The 16160-nt window shown below is 45.8% G+C and overlaps 1 protein-coding gene across 1 annotated transcript in view; it reads left to right on the forward strand.

Moving 5' to 3' along the window:
• The window catches only part of SLC23A2 (solute carrier family 23 member 2), a 68724-nt gene extending 58393 nt beyond the window's left edge, over positions 1 to 10331 (forward strand). The window contains exons 14-16 of the mRNA XM_070765984.1: positions 899 to 1036; positions 3192 to 3287; positions 5815 to 10331. Of these exons, the coding sequence (XP_070622085.1) occupies positions 899 to 1036; positions 3192 to 3287; positions 5815 to 6047 (467 nt within the window). The 3' untranslated portion in view covers positions 6048 to 10331. The remainder of the gene's footprint in view (positions 1 to 898; positions 1037 to 3191; positions 3288 to 5814) is intronic.
• The last annotated feature ends 5829 nt before the right edge of the window (positions 10332 to 16160 follow it).

The following is a 16160-nucleotide window of genomic DNA, read 5'->3' on the forward strand; positions in this document are numbered from 1 at the left end:
GGGGCGGCATACAAATCTAATAAATATTAATAATAAATAATAATAATGTTGTAAAGCAGTGTTTCCCAACCTTGGCAACTTGGAGAGATCTGGACTTCAATTCCCAGAATCCCCCAGCCAGCGTTGGGAAACACTGTTGTAAAGTAACCACAGTTGAGAAGCCAACCTAGGCTAGCAAAAGAGTTCAGTGCCTGTAGGAGCACATGTGAATCGTGGAGTGCGGAAGTTGCATTTTCTTTAAACAAAGCTCTGGATCCTATGAAACAATCCCCAGAGTGTGTTTATATTCTAGCGCGTCATGATTAACACAATCCAAGTACTTTTGAATTTTTAAAAAATATAATGCTGTATATCAAGATTTCAGGCTGTTAGCCCATATGTCGCTTCGCTGATGTATAAAGTAGGTCGCGTTATGATTCCCATTTTCCAGGTAGCCAGGCAATTTTTCAAGGCCGTGTTTTAAAATATTCTATTTATTTATTTGTTTGTTTGTTTGTTTAATTATTTAATTATTTAATTTATTGGATTTGTATGCCCCCCCCTCTCCGAAGACTCGGGGCGGCTAACAACAATAATAAGACCGCATATAATAATAATCCAATACTAAAAATAATTAAAAAACCCATTATAATAAAAACCAAACAGACATACAGACATACCATGCATAAAATTGTAACGGCCTAGAGTATCTCAGTTCCCCCATGCCTGGCGGCAGAGGTGGGTTTTAAGTAGCTTACGAAAGGCAAGGAGGGTGGGGGCAATTCTAATCTCTGGGGGGAGTTGGTTCCAGAGGGCCGGGGCCACCACAGAGAAGGCTCTTCCCCTGGGTCCCGCCAAGCTTTGCATGCTGTCATACAATTATGAATCCCTTTGAAAACCCTGTGCCTTTCTTATTCAGGGATGATCACTGCAGTTGGACTTTCAAACCTGCAATTCGTTGATCTGAATTCTTCCCGGAACCTTTTTGTTCTCGGATTTTCTATCTTCTTTGGGCTGGTACTCCCAAGTTATCTCCGGCAAAACCCACTTTTTACAGGTACACGTGTCTATATCTATATATTCTTAGCTACGCACGCATGCTCAAATATATTTCGATTAAAATAAGAAATTGACTTGCAACTGGCCACTTAGCAATTGTTCAAAGTTAGAAGACACCAAAAACAGTGAACTGTAGACCAGTCCTTATGGCCACCACAGTATTCCCACGATCATGTGATTATTGTTGTTATTAAAGTGGTTGCAGTGTCCCAGCTCATGTGGTCACCACTTCCAACCTCTCCAGCTGGATCCTGAGACGCAAGGTCAACTTTTGTGATTTGCTTAATGGCCGTGGCAAAAAGGATTGTAGAGTTGGGCACAGGATGTCCCCGTAGTAATATTCTGGATCGCGTACTGAAGGCACGTGGGAAAAGTCCTTTCCAGGAGTTCAGCTTGTGCCCTCATCACCCGAGCGCTGACTTCCTCAATCTTGATGGCTTGAAGATGCTGACTCTGGAATTCTGACAATTGAAGTCCGTGCCTCTTCCAGGTTGAACCACACTCCTCCAGACTGCAGCTGTTCACCAGGGAACTGGGCTGATTAATTAGTTAATTAACTTTTAAAATGCAGATTAAGGTTGGCTCAGTCATTTTAAAGCAGCTTCCCAAACTGAGAGTTCTCTGTAGCGAAGGAATTTGGAGCTCCGAAGATCTGGACGGCTCCCCAATTGGCTTAGCTTCAGTCCACTTTCATCAGCCCCAGCTCCTTCCCTGTGCACAACATTTAATCAAAAAAATAGGTTTTCAACCTGGGCCGCCTTCCAACTTGAAATATTTTCTGTTTTTCATCCTGTTTGACCTGCAGGGAAAAACTGGTTGAGTCCAGTCTCCCTCCAGATGCTTGAAGCATCAGATACAGCCTCCTGGTTTGGGCTATTAAAAAATCGCCTTCTTTTTTCAAATTCCTGACAGAGGCATCTTTCCAATGAATTAGAAAGTTAATTAGCCATCTGCTTAAAAGTCACAGCTAATCAAATTAATAATTACCTGACCAATCTGGTTTCCCATGTTCATCCAAGAAGCTGAACATAGGAAGCCAGAGCTTAAGGGCGGCTTTCCACCTCTCCCTCCGTCCCCAACACGCCCCTCCGTGCCCCCGGGTGAGATTCGGTTTCTGCTGATGTGTCGGAAGCAAAGTCTTGTGTGAGGACACTTGCGCAAATGATATTTTGCCGGGTTTTTTGCTTCTCTGCATGCACGGAAGCAAAAATGTCGACAAAAATCATGAAGATCTCGCTTGCGCGCACGTTCTCACACAGGTTTTTGTTCCGGCGCATGTGCAGAAGCTGATGCCCGCTGTCTGCGCTAGCCTCCCGGAGCGCACTGGTAGCGCCAGCGACAGGCAGCCCTTCAGTGCATCTCACTCTTCCCCAAAATAAATGAACGGAGGTGCCACTGGTTTCCCCTCGCAGGTGAGAAATTGAAGGGGCAGGTGCTCCACCGTCGACGGGTGGGGACAGTGGCTGCTCCTGGGGCAGGTTGGAGTTCCCAGCCCTGAGCTGCATTTCAGCAGGGAGAAGTTCAGTATTTTATTCTTTATTTAATTTGACTTCCATGCCACCCAATCCCAAAGGACTTGGGGCAGGTTACAACAATAAAAGGATTACAAAACAATAAGAAGAAGTAAAAAATACTATCTAATCTCTGAAACCCTGATAAAACTAATATAAAATAGACTCAACAACATGCACACAAACTAATCCTACACATTCATATATGTGGCCAAGGATGTTGTTAATTCAGGACCCCTGGGCCTGCCGGCATAGCCAGGTCTTCGTGGCCTTACGAAAGGCCTGCAGGGTGGGGGTGGTGTGGATGTTGGGGGGAGGGGGGTTGATTCCATAGAGCCGGGGCAGCCACAGAGAAGGCCCTTCCCCATGGTCCTGCCAGCCTGCATTGCTTAGTTGATGGGACCCGGAGGAGGCCGACTCTGTGTGCTCTAATCGGTCTCTGGGAGGGATGTGGCAGGAGACGGTCCTGTGAATAGGCGTAGGAGCTCAACCACACTCTGCGACTGGGGCTGGGCAGGAGGGGAGGGGATGTACCCGTGTTTCTATGGAGCGGCTCATTCCCGGTCTTGGCGCCTTTTTCCTCTGAATGTTGCATCTGTTCGGGTTCTGACCGAAGCCCTTGCCCGTCTTCTCCCCTGTCAGGAATCGACAGCATCGATCAGGTCCTCAACGTCTTGCTGACGACCGCTATGTTTGTTGGGGGCTGTGTGGCGTTCATTTTAGACAACACCATTCCAGGTAGGTCGTCCCGTTGGCTTTCCCCCCTTCATGCTCCAGGAGAACACCCCCCCTCCCCAGCGCTCATCACCAGGGGTCTCCACCCCCCCACCCCCCAGGACATTCTGACACTTCATCGGAAGACACGGAGGGATGTCGTGCAACTGGGGGAGTTTCTCCTTTTTGAAGGGGCTCTTGGAGAAGGGGACAAACGGAGCTGCGTGTCTATGGTTGCCCGTTGCTTCTGTAGTCCAGTGCCAGCCCATTGTCCAGAGGTTGGGGACCAGGGGAGGGCCGACCATCGGCAGCACTATCGGAGGGCTCCTGGCGTCAGCGCGAGGTTCAGCTTCCTGCGCACGTGCAGAAGCTGAATCTTGCGCATGAGATTTCGTTGATCTTGCATACGCGGAAGCTAATAATAATAATAATAATAATAATAATAATAATAATAATAATAATAATAATAATAATAATATGGATGGATGGATGGATTGGATTGGATTGGATTTGTATACCGCCCCTCTTTGAGGACTCGGGGCGGCTCACAACATATACAAAAAACAGAACAATAATATAAATCCAATTAATACTACATTAAAAACAACCATTAAATTCTATTAAAAGAAGGTAAAAACCTATCAAACGAATCATTCAACACTCATACTTGAAACATTCATTGATCAGGGAGAAGATCTAAGAGTCCCAAGCCTGGCGGGAAAGATGAGTTTATAAGCTCATATTATTATTATTAATAATAATAATAATAGTAGTAGTAGTAATAGTACCGTGTTTCCCCGATAGTAAGACCCCCCCGATTGTAAGACATATGGGGGGTTTCAGGGGGGTCGGCTAATATAAGCCATACCCCGAAAGTAAGACATATGTCTTACTTTCGGGGAAACACGGGGGGTATTGCCGCCGGGCCGATTGCCGAGCGGGGACGGGGCGCGGGAGGAGGCAGCGCTGCACCGGACCCCTCAGACTGCTCCGCCCGGGATGGGGCTCCTCCCGAGCCCCTGTGCGCCCCTCCGGAGGAGCCCCATCCCGGGCGGAGCGGCCTGAGGGGTCTGGTGCAGCGCTGCCTCCTCCCGCGCCCCGTCCCCGCTCGGCAATCAGCCCGGCGGCATTGCTGGCCTTCCAGGCGGTGCCGCCCGGCAGTCCAGGTTTCATCATTCATTTATCTCGGCTCGGAAATTATGCGGGTCTTTCAATCCTGCTGCTTCTTTTTAGCTGCTTTCCTCCTTTTTTCCGATGCCTTTCATCAGCTGATGGACCCCAAACCTTGCAGACCCTGTGCTTTTCTGACTTACCCTCGTTAAGGATGGAAGGCTGAGTCAACTTTGAGCCTTCGGGAACGCCACCCTTTCCATTTTTTTCCAATATAAGACATACCCCGAAAGAAAGACATAGGGGGGCTTTTGGGGGTAAAAAGAAAGTAAGACACTGCTTTACTATCGGGGAAACACGGTAGTAATAATAATAATAATAACATTTATTTATAATGCCCTTTTAACAAAGGGCACAACAGCAAGCCATATACAACTAACAAAAACAGACAGTAGGCAATACACACACTTAGCTAAAACACAACTAATAAAACCACAACCCTTGTTCAAACCACTCCCAACCTCCCCAGTTCTTCCCCTCTTGCTGACCCCAGAACGAGGATGTTTCAATCTGCCGAATCAAAGAGGGATGTCTCTAGTGCCTTGCGGAAGCGGAGAAAATGCTCCTCTACCCGAAGCTCTAGGGGAAGGCTGTTCCACAGACATGGGGCAGATCTTGAAAGGCCCTGCAATTTTGATGTTGCTGTGCGTGTCTGGGGGGCCGTCAACCGACCCTTCCCGGCTGAACGTCGGTCCCTCGATGGTGTGTACCAAGATAAATAGGTGGCCAAGTAGTTTGGTGCGTTTGAGCGTAGGGACTTAAATACCATCCCTAGCAGTTTAAATTGGGCCCTGGCTCGAATTAGATTAGATTAGATGAGATTTATTGGATTTATATGCCTCCCCTCTCCCCAAACTCGGGGCGGCTCACAACAATAATAAAAACAGTACATAGTAACCAATCCAATTCCCACCAATCTAATTACAATTTTAAATTAAAAAATTCATAAAACAATCCCAATATATATAAAAAACAGGCACACAGTCAATCAATCAAACGGCAAAACAACATGGGCAAGGGGGAGATGTTTTAGTTCCCCCATGCTTGACGACAGAGGTGGGTTTTAAGGAGTTTACGAAAGGCAGGGAGGGTGGGGGCAATGCTAATCTCAGGGGGGAGCTGGTTCCAGAGGGTCGGGGCCCCCACAGAGAAGGCTCTTCCCCTGGGTCCTGCCAGATGACATTGTTTAGTCGACGGGACCTGGAGAAGGCTGACTCTGTGGGACCTAACCGGTCACTGGGATTCGTGCGGCAGGAGGCGGTCCCGGAGATATTCTGATCCGGTGAATTGGCCACCAACGTAGAGATCCGCGTGAGGCCGACACCTGGGACGAATGTTCTTGTTCACCTCTCGTTGTTCTGCCTCCCTTTTGCAAACCAAGGAAGCCCGGAGGAGCGAGGGATCCGGAAGTGGAAGAAGGGATCCGGCAAGGGCGGGAAGTCCCTGGAAGGCCTGGAAAGCTACGACCTGCCTTTCGGCATGGAGTTCATCCGGAAGCACCGCTGCTTCAGCCTCCTGCCCGTCAGCCCCACTTTCCTGGGCTACAGCTGGAAAGGCTTCCGGAAAGGCAGCCACTGTGGGACTTCGGAGGAGGGGTCGGAGGCCGCCGTATAGCCCTGGCCGGCGTAACAGACCCTTGTGCAGTTTTTTTCTTGGCTATTTTACTGTGTCGTATTGTATTTTTATTATTTTTATTATTTTTATTATTTTTATTATTTTTATTATTTTGTATATTTGCATTTTTAAATTCTGGAACTTGCTTTCCCTATTGTTAGAGGGCGATAGCAATAGGTAGCGTCTCCCCCTCTCTACAGTTGCGTGGTGCTTTGCGTGGGCATTCGGAAGGAGAAGAAAAAGAATCCTTTTTGGGGGGATTAGATGCTTTCGTATTGGGCAAAATTTGCTTTTCCTTTAGAAAGACAACCCCCCCCCCCCCCAATGAGATGGTTAAACAGCCTGGGTGCAGGTTCTACATTCCATTTATTTTTTTTCAGCCTGCCTCACCTTAAACCCAAACCCTGCACAAGTCATTTATTTGTTGTTATTTATATAAACTGTTGCAGCGGAACCTATGACGGTAGATCAGGACCAGTGGTAGGGGGATTTCTAGGGTGCGTAGGGGGCGCAGCCAACCAGCATTTGCTCCCATGACCAGCTAGAAGAAAGGTCTCCAAACTTGCCCACTTGGCTGGAGAATTCTGGGACTTGAAGTCCAACCAAGTCTTAAAGTGGCCAAGTTTGGGGAACCCCATAGCTAGAAGGCTGTAGGCCATTCTCCTGGAACGTTGCAAGCCTTGTAAAAGAAAGGGGGGGGTGAATGGCCATGGGAGAGGGAAACTTCACCCCCTTTTTTACCCCTTTCCTCTTCCCAGCACAAAAATGAAGATTTGGAATGACTGAAATCAAATCAAAACTTTTGATTTCAAAACTTTGAAATTGGGGTTGGTCTCCTTCTCCACTCTGCCCTCCAGTTCTTGAACCAAGGTGGGCTTTCAATGCTTCCCATTTCTGGCTGGGGGGGGGCACTTGCCCTGAATGCAGGAGGAGAGAGCCAGGACCCCTCCAGCCCCTGGCATCTGTGTGGTGGAGGGGCAGCAGAGGGGCCTGGGTGGGCGTCTGAAGGGGGCTGCCCTCAGGTTGCCTTTATGGACCCTGTAAGGCTGTGCAGCACTTCACGGTTGATCCCCTGAAGAAGGTTCTGCAAACGCCTTTCCTCCCCCCTCTGGGATTGGGGGGGGCATTCCCAACTTCTGGGTGCTCTGGGTCACCTCTTTGGCCTTCCTCCTGAATCGCCTGGCACAGCTTTACCAAGAGGGCCCTTTGCCTACGGTATAAGTTGGTTTCCTACAACAATAATACTGTTGATCGTAAAAGAGGCCTCTCCATCTCCAGACCGTTCTGCCCCCCTGCAAAAAGCTAAGAGGCGGGGGGCCTTGCCTTTCCCCACTCTCTTTGATGCCCCCCCCCCCCCAAATGGAACCCAGGGTCTCTTTAACAAGGGCAGGAGAGACACTTTGCATGGCATTGCTGTCTGCCAAACAGTTTTAACGGGTATTGGGGTGCCTCCGTGGCCCCCCCCTCAGTCTCTTTGTGTCGTGGTCCCCCTCCCTCCCTTAACCCATCTTGGCTCTGATATTGTGCAGCTGTTGAAACCATTGTAAGACTTTGTTCCTATTTAATGTTCTCACTGTAACGGCTTCGTTTGTAGGTACAGGTGAGCTGGCTTCCCTTGCTCTTTTTCTCCCCCAAAGGTGGGAAACACCCCCCCCCCATTTTTTTATTTAAAGGAAATAAAAGGTTGCGGGAAGATGTGTCAGAGGGGCATTATGGGATTTCAAGGCCAGTTCGCTCTGACCGGCTGCTCACGAATGTCCTCGTGGTTGGTAGCAGATCCCGCAGGTGGTAGTTGGTCGGCTGCTCAAGGATGGCTAGGGGAGGGGCAGGCCCAAGCGGACGTCCGAAGGACACCAGGGGCTCAAGGCGTGCGGAACAGAGACCGGTCAGTGGAGGGGAGCCGTGTCCTGCCATTCCCATAGTTCCCATCCAGGAGCCTTTCTCTTCTCTGATACTTTCTTGGGAGGACTTTGCATCTTTAGAATCAAGCCTGCAAGACCATCTCCTTTGATGATGATGATAATTATATATTTCTTCAATCAGAATTCGTGCTTGGTTCTTTGAAAACTCCCTTGGCTTGGAGGAGGAATACGTGACACTAAGACCTTCCTCTGCAAGGAACACCCCCCACCCCCTACATTCATCTTTCCCAGGAAAGCTTCATTAGGGTTGCACTACAAGGCTGCCCTCGTGGGCGCATTGACGTAGGGAATGGCGCCACACGCTTTGAATTAGTTTAGAAGACTAGGCTGCGTGTTTAGTTTCCCTCTTACATTGAGGTGAACCAAAGAAAGAAATGCGGAAAGAACAGTTGGCCTGTGCGTTGTCGGTGGTGTCATCCTGTAAAATACCAAAGCCCCTTCAGTTTAGGTTCCTTACAGTAGCAAGAACGTTGTACGGCCGGAATATTGGAAGAATGTAATATATTCTGATTTGGGACCTAGTCCCTCCTCCTCCTCTTCTTCTTCCTCTTCCTCTTCTTTTGCTTCTTCTTCTTCCTCCTCTTCTTCCTCCTCTTCTTCCTCTTCCTCTTCCTCTTCCTCTTCCTCTTCCTCTTCCTCTTCCTCTTCCTCTTCTTCTTCTTCTTCTTCTTCTTCTTCTTCTTCTTCTTCTTCTTCCTCTCTCTCTCTTTTGTCTTCTGTTTTGATGCTTTGCTAAGGCAAGCCCCAAATGACCCCGACACTGAAACACTGCTTTCTCTCTCTCTCTCTTTCACCTTTGCAGATTTGTTTCCACAAACTTACCCAATACTAAAAGTGCGTAGTAAATAAAAGCCACAGCTACCGCTGGTGAGACATGTATTTTGAGCGCTGCAGTATCCGAAGAACAACTCTGGCCCAATGCAGACCTTTCATTGACCTGATTCCAATCAGGTGCAGTGATGATCTTGAGGGGCTCTTGGTACATTACACAGAAGCAAAGAAGGAGCAGCATCTCCATGAGATTTACTCCTCCTGTTAAAATAACACACCCAAGGCCTGGCTTTCCTGAGACTCCCTCGTCTAGAATGCAGGGCCGATGCTCACAAATGGTATCTTCATCGTAGCTAGTGAGGTTGTAGTAGCTGCGTTGGCTGGACTGCCAGCTGAGGAAAAGACTTGGGACGGGCAGCATTTAGAGTGATGCAATTGTGACATTTGTTGAGGGAAGCTGGGCCCTCCTGAATAGCCGATTCTACTGTAAGAAGCCTGCAAAAGTAGCCAGGAAATGGCCCTGTCCATCTGCTGTGGCCTTTCTCCCACGTGAGATTTGGAGGGGCTCCAAATCTATTGAAGCCACTGAGATAGAAACATAGAAGATTGAGGGCAGAAAAAGACCTCTTGGTCCATCTCGTCTGCCCTTGTACTATTTCCTGTATTTTATCTGAGGATGGATCGATGTTTATCCCAGGGATGTTTCAATTCAGTTCCTGTGGATTGACCAACCACATCTGCTGGACGTTTGTTCCAAGCATCTGCTACTCTTTCAGTCAAATAATATTTTCTCCCGTTGCTTCTGATCTTTCCCCCAACTGACCTCAGATTGTGTCCCCTTGTTCTTGTGTTCACTTTCCTATTGAAAACACTTCCCTCCTGAACCTTATTTAACCCTTTAACATATTTAAATGTTTCGATCATGTCCCCCCTTTTCCTTCTGTCCCCCAGACTCTACAGATGGAGTTCATGAAGTCTTTCCTGATACCTTTTATGCTTAAGACCTTCCACCATTTTTGTAGCCCGTCTTTGGACCCGTTCAGTTTGATCAATATCTCTTTGTGTAGTTGAGGTCTCCAGAAACTGAACACAGGATTCCCAATGGGGTCCCACGAGCGCTCCATGCAGATCCCCAGGAGGTTTGGCATTTCTGCAGCTGTAGGAAGAAAAAGAAAGCGAGTGTCAGTCCTCAGGGACTTGATGTGATTTTTGGTTTTTTTAAATTAAGCTCTTTTGGGGAGAGTCGGTAGCTGAATTGCGGCGTGTGTGGCTGGAAGTGGTTGTTCTCCATAGAAGGAGGAGGCAGCAGCAGGCGACTTAACGCAGGGAGGGACTTTATTTCTTGCATGTTCTCATTGGTCGGTTGCATGACTCTGAGCTGCTTATTGGTGGGCATTGAAGGGCTGGGTCCTGAGTAGAAGAACGTAAGTGTCAAGAATAGGGAGGCCTGAATCCGCTTCCTTAGGAGAGAGCCTGTAATCCCATGGATATTCCTTGGAATGACGGGTGGGATGGGATTGGGCGGGGGTGGGACGGAGGGTGGTAAAATGTGTCTATGTATTTTAGCTGGGGAAAATAAAAATAAAAGCAAGACACTTTTTGCAATTGTGTCTTTGTGCAGAGCTATGGGGCTTTCAGCCATCCGAGCGAGAGAATGTTGTGTACAGAGAAATATGTAAGGGAAGGGGAAAATTTATTTGATTTAAATTAAAAGAAATATTAAGGAACACGGCTATTGTCACGTTGAAGATGTAAAGGCAAATATTCAGAGCAAAATAATTTGAAAAAACGTTTTTGTTTTTTTAAAGTAAAACATCATGGCTTTTTGTTGTTGTTAAATTAAGTATTTTGGAAAAAAAAAAGATGTTTGAATGTGTTTTATAAAACGATGCCTCTTGAATTTATATTTAATTGTTAATTTTATCCCTGAATAACAAAGATGTATTAATCAGAACAATCTTTACCAGGGGGGAAAAAAAGGTTTTTAAATTTACAGTTGGTTTTACACCGTTTAATACTGACTTTCAATGTGACCACTTTGTACATGAGTGTAACAGTATTTTTTCTTTCCATAAACTTAAACAAGGAAGAAAAAACACACAAACAAAACCAATATCCACCAAGTGACATTTCCACCTAGGATAATAACTACCTGACTTCCTGGGTGGGAGTGATATATATATATATATGATTGTCATGACAGTGTCATGTGATGAATTTATTTCATTGACAAATTGCTAGCAATTGTGTATACTTTATTTACCCGTGTTTATATATATACAGTGTCCTTCAGAGAAGAGGCAAGAGGGTTCCTGGGTCATTCCCTCCTGAGAAGACTTGCGAGAGGTACTTTGGAGCACGGAGCTGGTCCACGGGCACGAAGCAAAGGCCTGGGACCATCTCAGGCCTCGGTGCCCATTGAGTCAGTGGGGCTTGTGCTAGGAATGCAGCCCTGAGGGTTGGACCCCCACCTTCATGAACATGGGTCACTTGGGGCACGTTCCACCTCGAGTATGCAAATGTCTTGTGCCAACTCAGTTGATTAATGAAAAGAATAAAAAGGTTGAGCAGGTGCAAAGATGAAGCAGTTAGACCAAAAACTCAGTGGCCCAGACGCTTCTTTAAGCTTCTATCATCTCACCAATGCTGGTATAAACAAGGCTGTTACAGCTTAAATGTTGGAGAACCCCGGGTTCTTCAGGCCTTGGCCTTTTCCGTTGTTTCTTTGCTCCCCTTTGCTTTCAGCCCAATGCTCACCCTGTTAACGGGGGGTTACATTCCTGTGTTCAGAGCAGAAATGGGTCGTTTAGAGTAGGGGGCTCCAAACCTTGGCAACTTTAAGACTTGTGGACTTCAACCCCCAGAATTCCTCAGCCATGAATGATAGAGTTGGAAGAGACCAGAAGGGTCATCTAAGTCAGGGGTCTCCAAACCTTGGCAACTTTGAGACTTGTGGACTTCAACCCCCAGAATTCCTCAGCCAGAATTCTGAGAGTTGAAGTCCACAGGTCTTAATTTAATTTAATTTAATTTAATTTATTTGACTTATATGCCACCCAATCCCATGGGACGCAGGGCGGCCCACAACAATAAAATAATACAATATAATATTACAATAAATTAAATTAAATGATAAAAACCCCTAGCTAAGGTTGCCAAGGTTGGAGGCCCCTGGTTTAGAGCAACGTTTCTCAACCCCAACAATTTCAGGATTTGTGGACTTTGGTGTCCTGTATACCAGCTGGGGGAGTCTGGGAGTTGAAGTCTTAAAGTCTCTGAGAAACCCTAGATCATTGGTAGAAACTGTCTTGCTAAAAAAACAATATTCCACTTTCATGCAAACAGCAGTGCTGGAAATGGTGGCTGAGCTGTTTGCATCCACATGTCAATTTGCTTCATCCTGAACATATTTTTTAAACAGCTGTCAGGATCTCCCAGAGCAGGGGTAGGCAAAGTTGGCTCTTCCATGACATGTGGACACAGAACTCCTGAGCTAGCATGATTGGTTCAGGGAATTCTGGGAGTTGAAGCCCACATGTCATCGAAGAGCCAACTTTGCCTGCCCCTGTCCCAGAGAGTTATAAATAAAACCACAGGGGAGGAAAGAATTACATAAAAATCAAGAGTTCCCCGTCCATCTTAGCTTTCATTTAACTTCCAGTTCAGCACAATTGGTTCTCAGGCTCCGATCCATTTTGGAAGCCAAATCCTTCCACCCCAAGGCCTGGCAAACCCAAGTAATTGGGGATACCCTCCCTCCAACATTTAGCTGTAAAGCAGATAACCACCGCTTGCCGTCCGATCGTGCGCCTGAATTCCGAAGCGGCCCAGTTCACCTCTAGGCATGCAAGGTGAGATAATCCATCGCAAAAGGAGCTTCTGTAGCCTTATTTGAACTATTTAGCCAATCCTTAAAATCACCAGAAAGGTGGTCTTAAGAGTAATTCTTCTGTAGAAAATGGGGGCTTTTTGTTTGATGGTACCTATTGACTCTCTAGAAGAGAGGTCTCCAACCTTGGCAACTTTAAACCTGGAGGACTTCAACTCCCAGAATTCTGAGAGTTGAAGTCCTCCAGGTTTAAAGTTGCCGAGGTTGGAGACCCCTGTTCTAGAGAACCTTGCTGGGAACTTTCTTAACCGGTCCGGACAGAGAATAGCCAACCAATTGGGACATTTGCCTGCTGCAATTCGGTCCCAAAATTGTCCCTCTCCACCCCCGTGAAGAAGTCACCACCTCCTAGCCAGTATTTTGCTTCTGCCCCTCGGCCTCTGCCCTTGTGCCGTGCCGGCCTGCTTTGAAGTATTGAGAATCCCTCTCCCAGCAATATCCAAAGCACTCCTGTTTGGTTAGCATGACTTCATTGTGGCTGTGATTCCTCCTCCATACCTATTTTGGTAGCTGGAAATTGAATGACCGTGTGTATCTGTTCAGGTAGTCCACCATCCTGCTGCTGATTTAAACCAGAGTGCATTCCCTCCCCACCCACCCCCAACCTCCTGTTCATAATGACTTTTGCTGTAAGAAAACTGTTTTTTTAGACAGTGAGAATCTCTCTCCCTCTCTCTCTCTCTCTCTTCATGAGTTTTCTGTGAATGACCTTAAGCTGCACAATCTCATGTTAAATACCAAGTTTGGTTTTTTTCTTTGAGATGTGTACAGTAGTCTTTTTATTGAGATTTTTATGTTGTGTTTTCTTTTTTCCTTTTTCCTAACAGTTGCTTTATTGAATGTTAAAATATTTAAAAAACAATGTAATATTTGGACCAGATGTTGTGAATAATAGTAGATAAAAGCTATTTTATTCTGTATTTTTAAAAGCTGTTCAGTATAAATAAAAGTTGACATAGATGCAATTTTGTAACTGGATTGTGGTGATAATTTTGCAAGTATACAAAACTCGATACTGGAGCCACCGTTTGCATTATTTTCTCAAAACTGCCGAGAAAAAAAAAATGCCAGCAAGCCTTAACATTTTAGACCCACCCAGTATTGACAACAGAGAGAGCTGTTGCCTACGCTTGTACGCCTGATCGGTTTTTTAAAAAGGAAAAAGTTCTTTCCCTCAAAAGAGATTTGAAAAGCAAATTGTTTTTCGTGAGCAAAAGATAGACAGCTGGTACTATATCTAAATATAAATATTTTATATCAATATGAAAATATGTTTATCAGTACCACAAAATGGTTCTTGAGAAGAGGCAAAAAAATACTGAACACCTGGTTCTTATCTAGAAAGGTTCGTAAGTAGAGGCGTTCTTAAGTAGAGGTACCACTGTATGTATGTTTTTTAATGTTATTACTCTTACTACTGACTTTTACTATTAGATTTTAACTGTTTTTATTGTTGTTGTATTTATCCCTATTGTTAGTCACTCCGAGTCTGTTTGGAGTGACTGGCATATAAATTTATTATTTAGATTTGCATGCCGCCCCTCTCCGAAGACTAATATAATAAATCAATAAATTTTGAGGGGAAGTTTTTAAAAAATCGTTCCGAAAGTGGCTGAAGAGAATTAAAACAAGGAACCTCCGGACGAGGGAAGGGGAATTGAAAACAGAAGCGATGGGAACCGAAAGGAGGCCGTGTGTCACAAGGGCACTTGGAGAGATTTGCAAGGGCTTGGCGTGTGCGTGGCGTGTTTACGAAATGAATGGAAAGGGGGAAAAGGATCTTTTGGAGAGTTTTGACAAACGATTCGGGCTGCAGGTGTGAGTGAGATCACCGGAGAAGGTGCAAACGGGTGTCGTTTACTCATGGAAGGGCTTGGCATCGCCCTTCCACAGGTGTGCAGCCATTGTTCCCCATTCAAAGGCCGAAGGAACAAGAAAGAGGGCAGAAACTACAGGGGGATCCCTTTACTAAGCTCACCTGGATGGATTTAGCAGAGCCAACCTGGGAAACTGCACTGCCACGTAGTGTCCAGCAGAGGGCGTAGGGAGCATGTTTTGGGGGTTTTTTCCTCCTTTAATTTTGAAAGTTTAAAAGTATGGGAGATGGAGATTTAGAGAAAGCACAGGAATTTAAGAGGTATATGATGCAGCTAAGGCAGGTGAGGGGTTAATGGCATGATAACTGGAAAGCTTAGAGCTACGTGGCCTTAAACACGACCTAAGCATAGCTTATAAAATCATCATCTACAATGTCCTTCCTGTCAACAACTACTTAAGCTTCAACCACAACAACACAGGAGCACACAACAGATGCAAGCTCAAAGTAAACGCCATCACTCTGCTAAACAAATAATCCCCTCACCACTGTCAAACTATTTACTAAGTCTGCACTACTATTTCTACTAGTTTTTTCTCATCACTCCTATCACCCATTTCCTCCCACTTAGGACTGTAGGACTTTAACTTGTTGCTTGTATCCTTAAGATTTTTTATTAATATTGATTGTTTCCTCATTGCTTATTTGACCCCTATGACCATCATTAAGTGTTGCATCTCATGATTCTTGACAAATGTCTCTTTTTCTTTTATGTCCACTGAGAGCATCTGCACCAAAGGCAAATTCCTCGTGTGTCCAATCACACTTGACCAAGAAAGAATTCTACTCTGTTCTATCCATTAAGCCCTAAATGTTGTTGCAACACCAGCTACAACTTCGTGTACCAAGGCCAATTTGCAGACTGCCGTGATATAAGTAGCACAACAGCAAAATTTGCCTGGCAACTCTTCCAAGGTCACTACGACATGTCAATAGGGCAGACGATTGATTAGCCACCCTCCCTTCCCTTCAGTCTAGACTAGAGGCAGGGGACCCTTTAGAATAAGAATCTCGGTGTAACTCGGCAGCAGAACAGAAGTTTCAGTGGACAACTCGCGAATTCCAATGAGCAGCTGACTTTAAACGAGACCAGTTTATAAAAGGCCATTTACGCTGGCAAAACCGGTCCACTTCCTGAGGCCTCCTTAGGGATGAGTTGCAACTTGACCATTTGGGGGGCATGTATGTTCACAGTCTGGGGGGGACCGCTCTTTCTTTTATGAATTTGAGTACCTGAGTAATAATTGGCATTGAATGTTAAGTCCGTATCATGCCAGGAAGAAGATGGAGTGGAATATTAATGAATGAAAAACCACAGTGGTTTTGTCTCACCAGAAAAAAATATAAACACAAGTTACACATAAATAGAAACATAGAAGACTGGCAGCAGAAAAAGACCTCGTGGTCCATCCAGTCTGCCCTTCTACTATTTCCTGTATTTTATCTTAGGATGGATCTATGTTTATCCCAGGCATGTTTAAATTCAGTTCCTGTGGATTGACCAACCAACTCTGGAAGTTTGTTCCAAGCATCTACTACTCCTTCAGTCAAATAATATCTTCTCATGTTGCTTCTGATCTTTTCCCCAAGTACTGTAAGTAAAACACGGAGCCCTAAAACAAATAGATGCATTTGTTTGTTGCGGTAGATTGTTT

The sequence above is a fragment of the Erythrolamprus reginae genome, chromosome 12 (genome assembly GCF_031021105.1).
Source record: "Erythrolamprus reginae isolate rEryReg1 chromosome 12, rEryReg1.hap1, whole genome shotgun sequence".
NCBI lineage: Eukaryota > Metazoa > Chordata > Lepidosauria > Squamata > Dipsadidae > Erythrolamprus > Erythrolamprus reginae.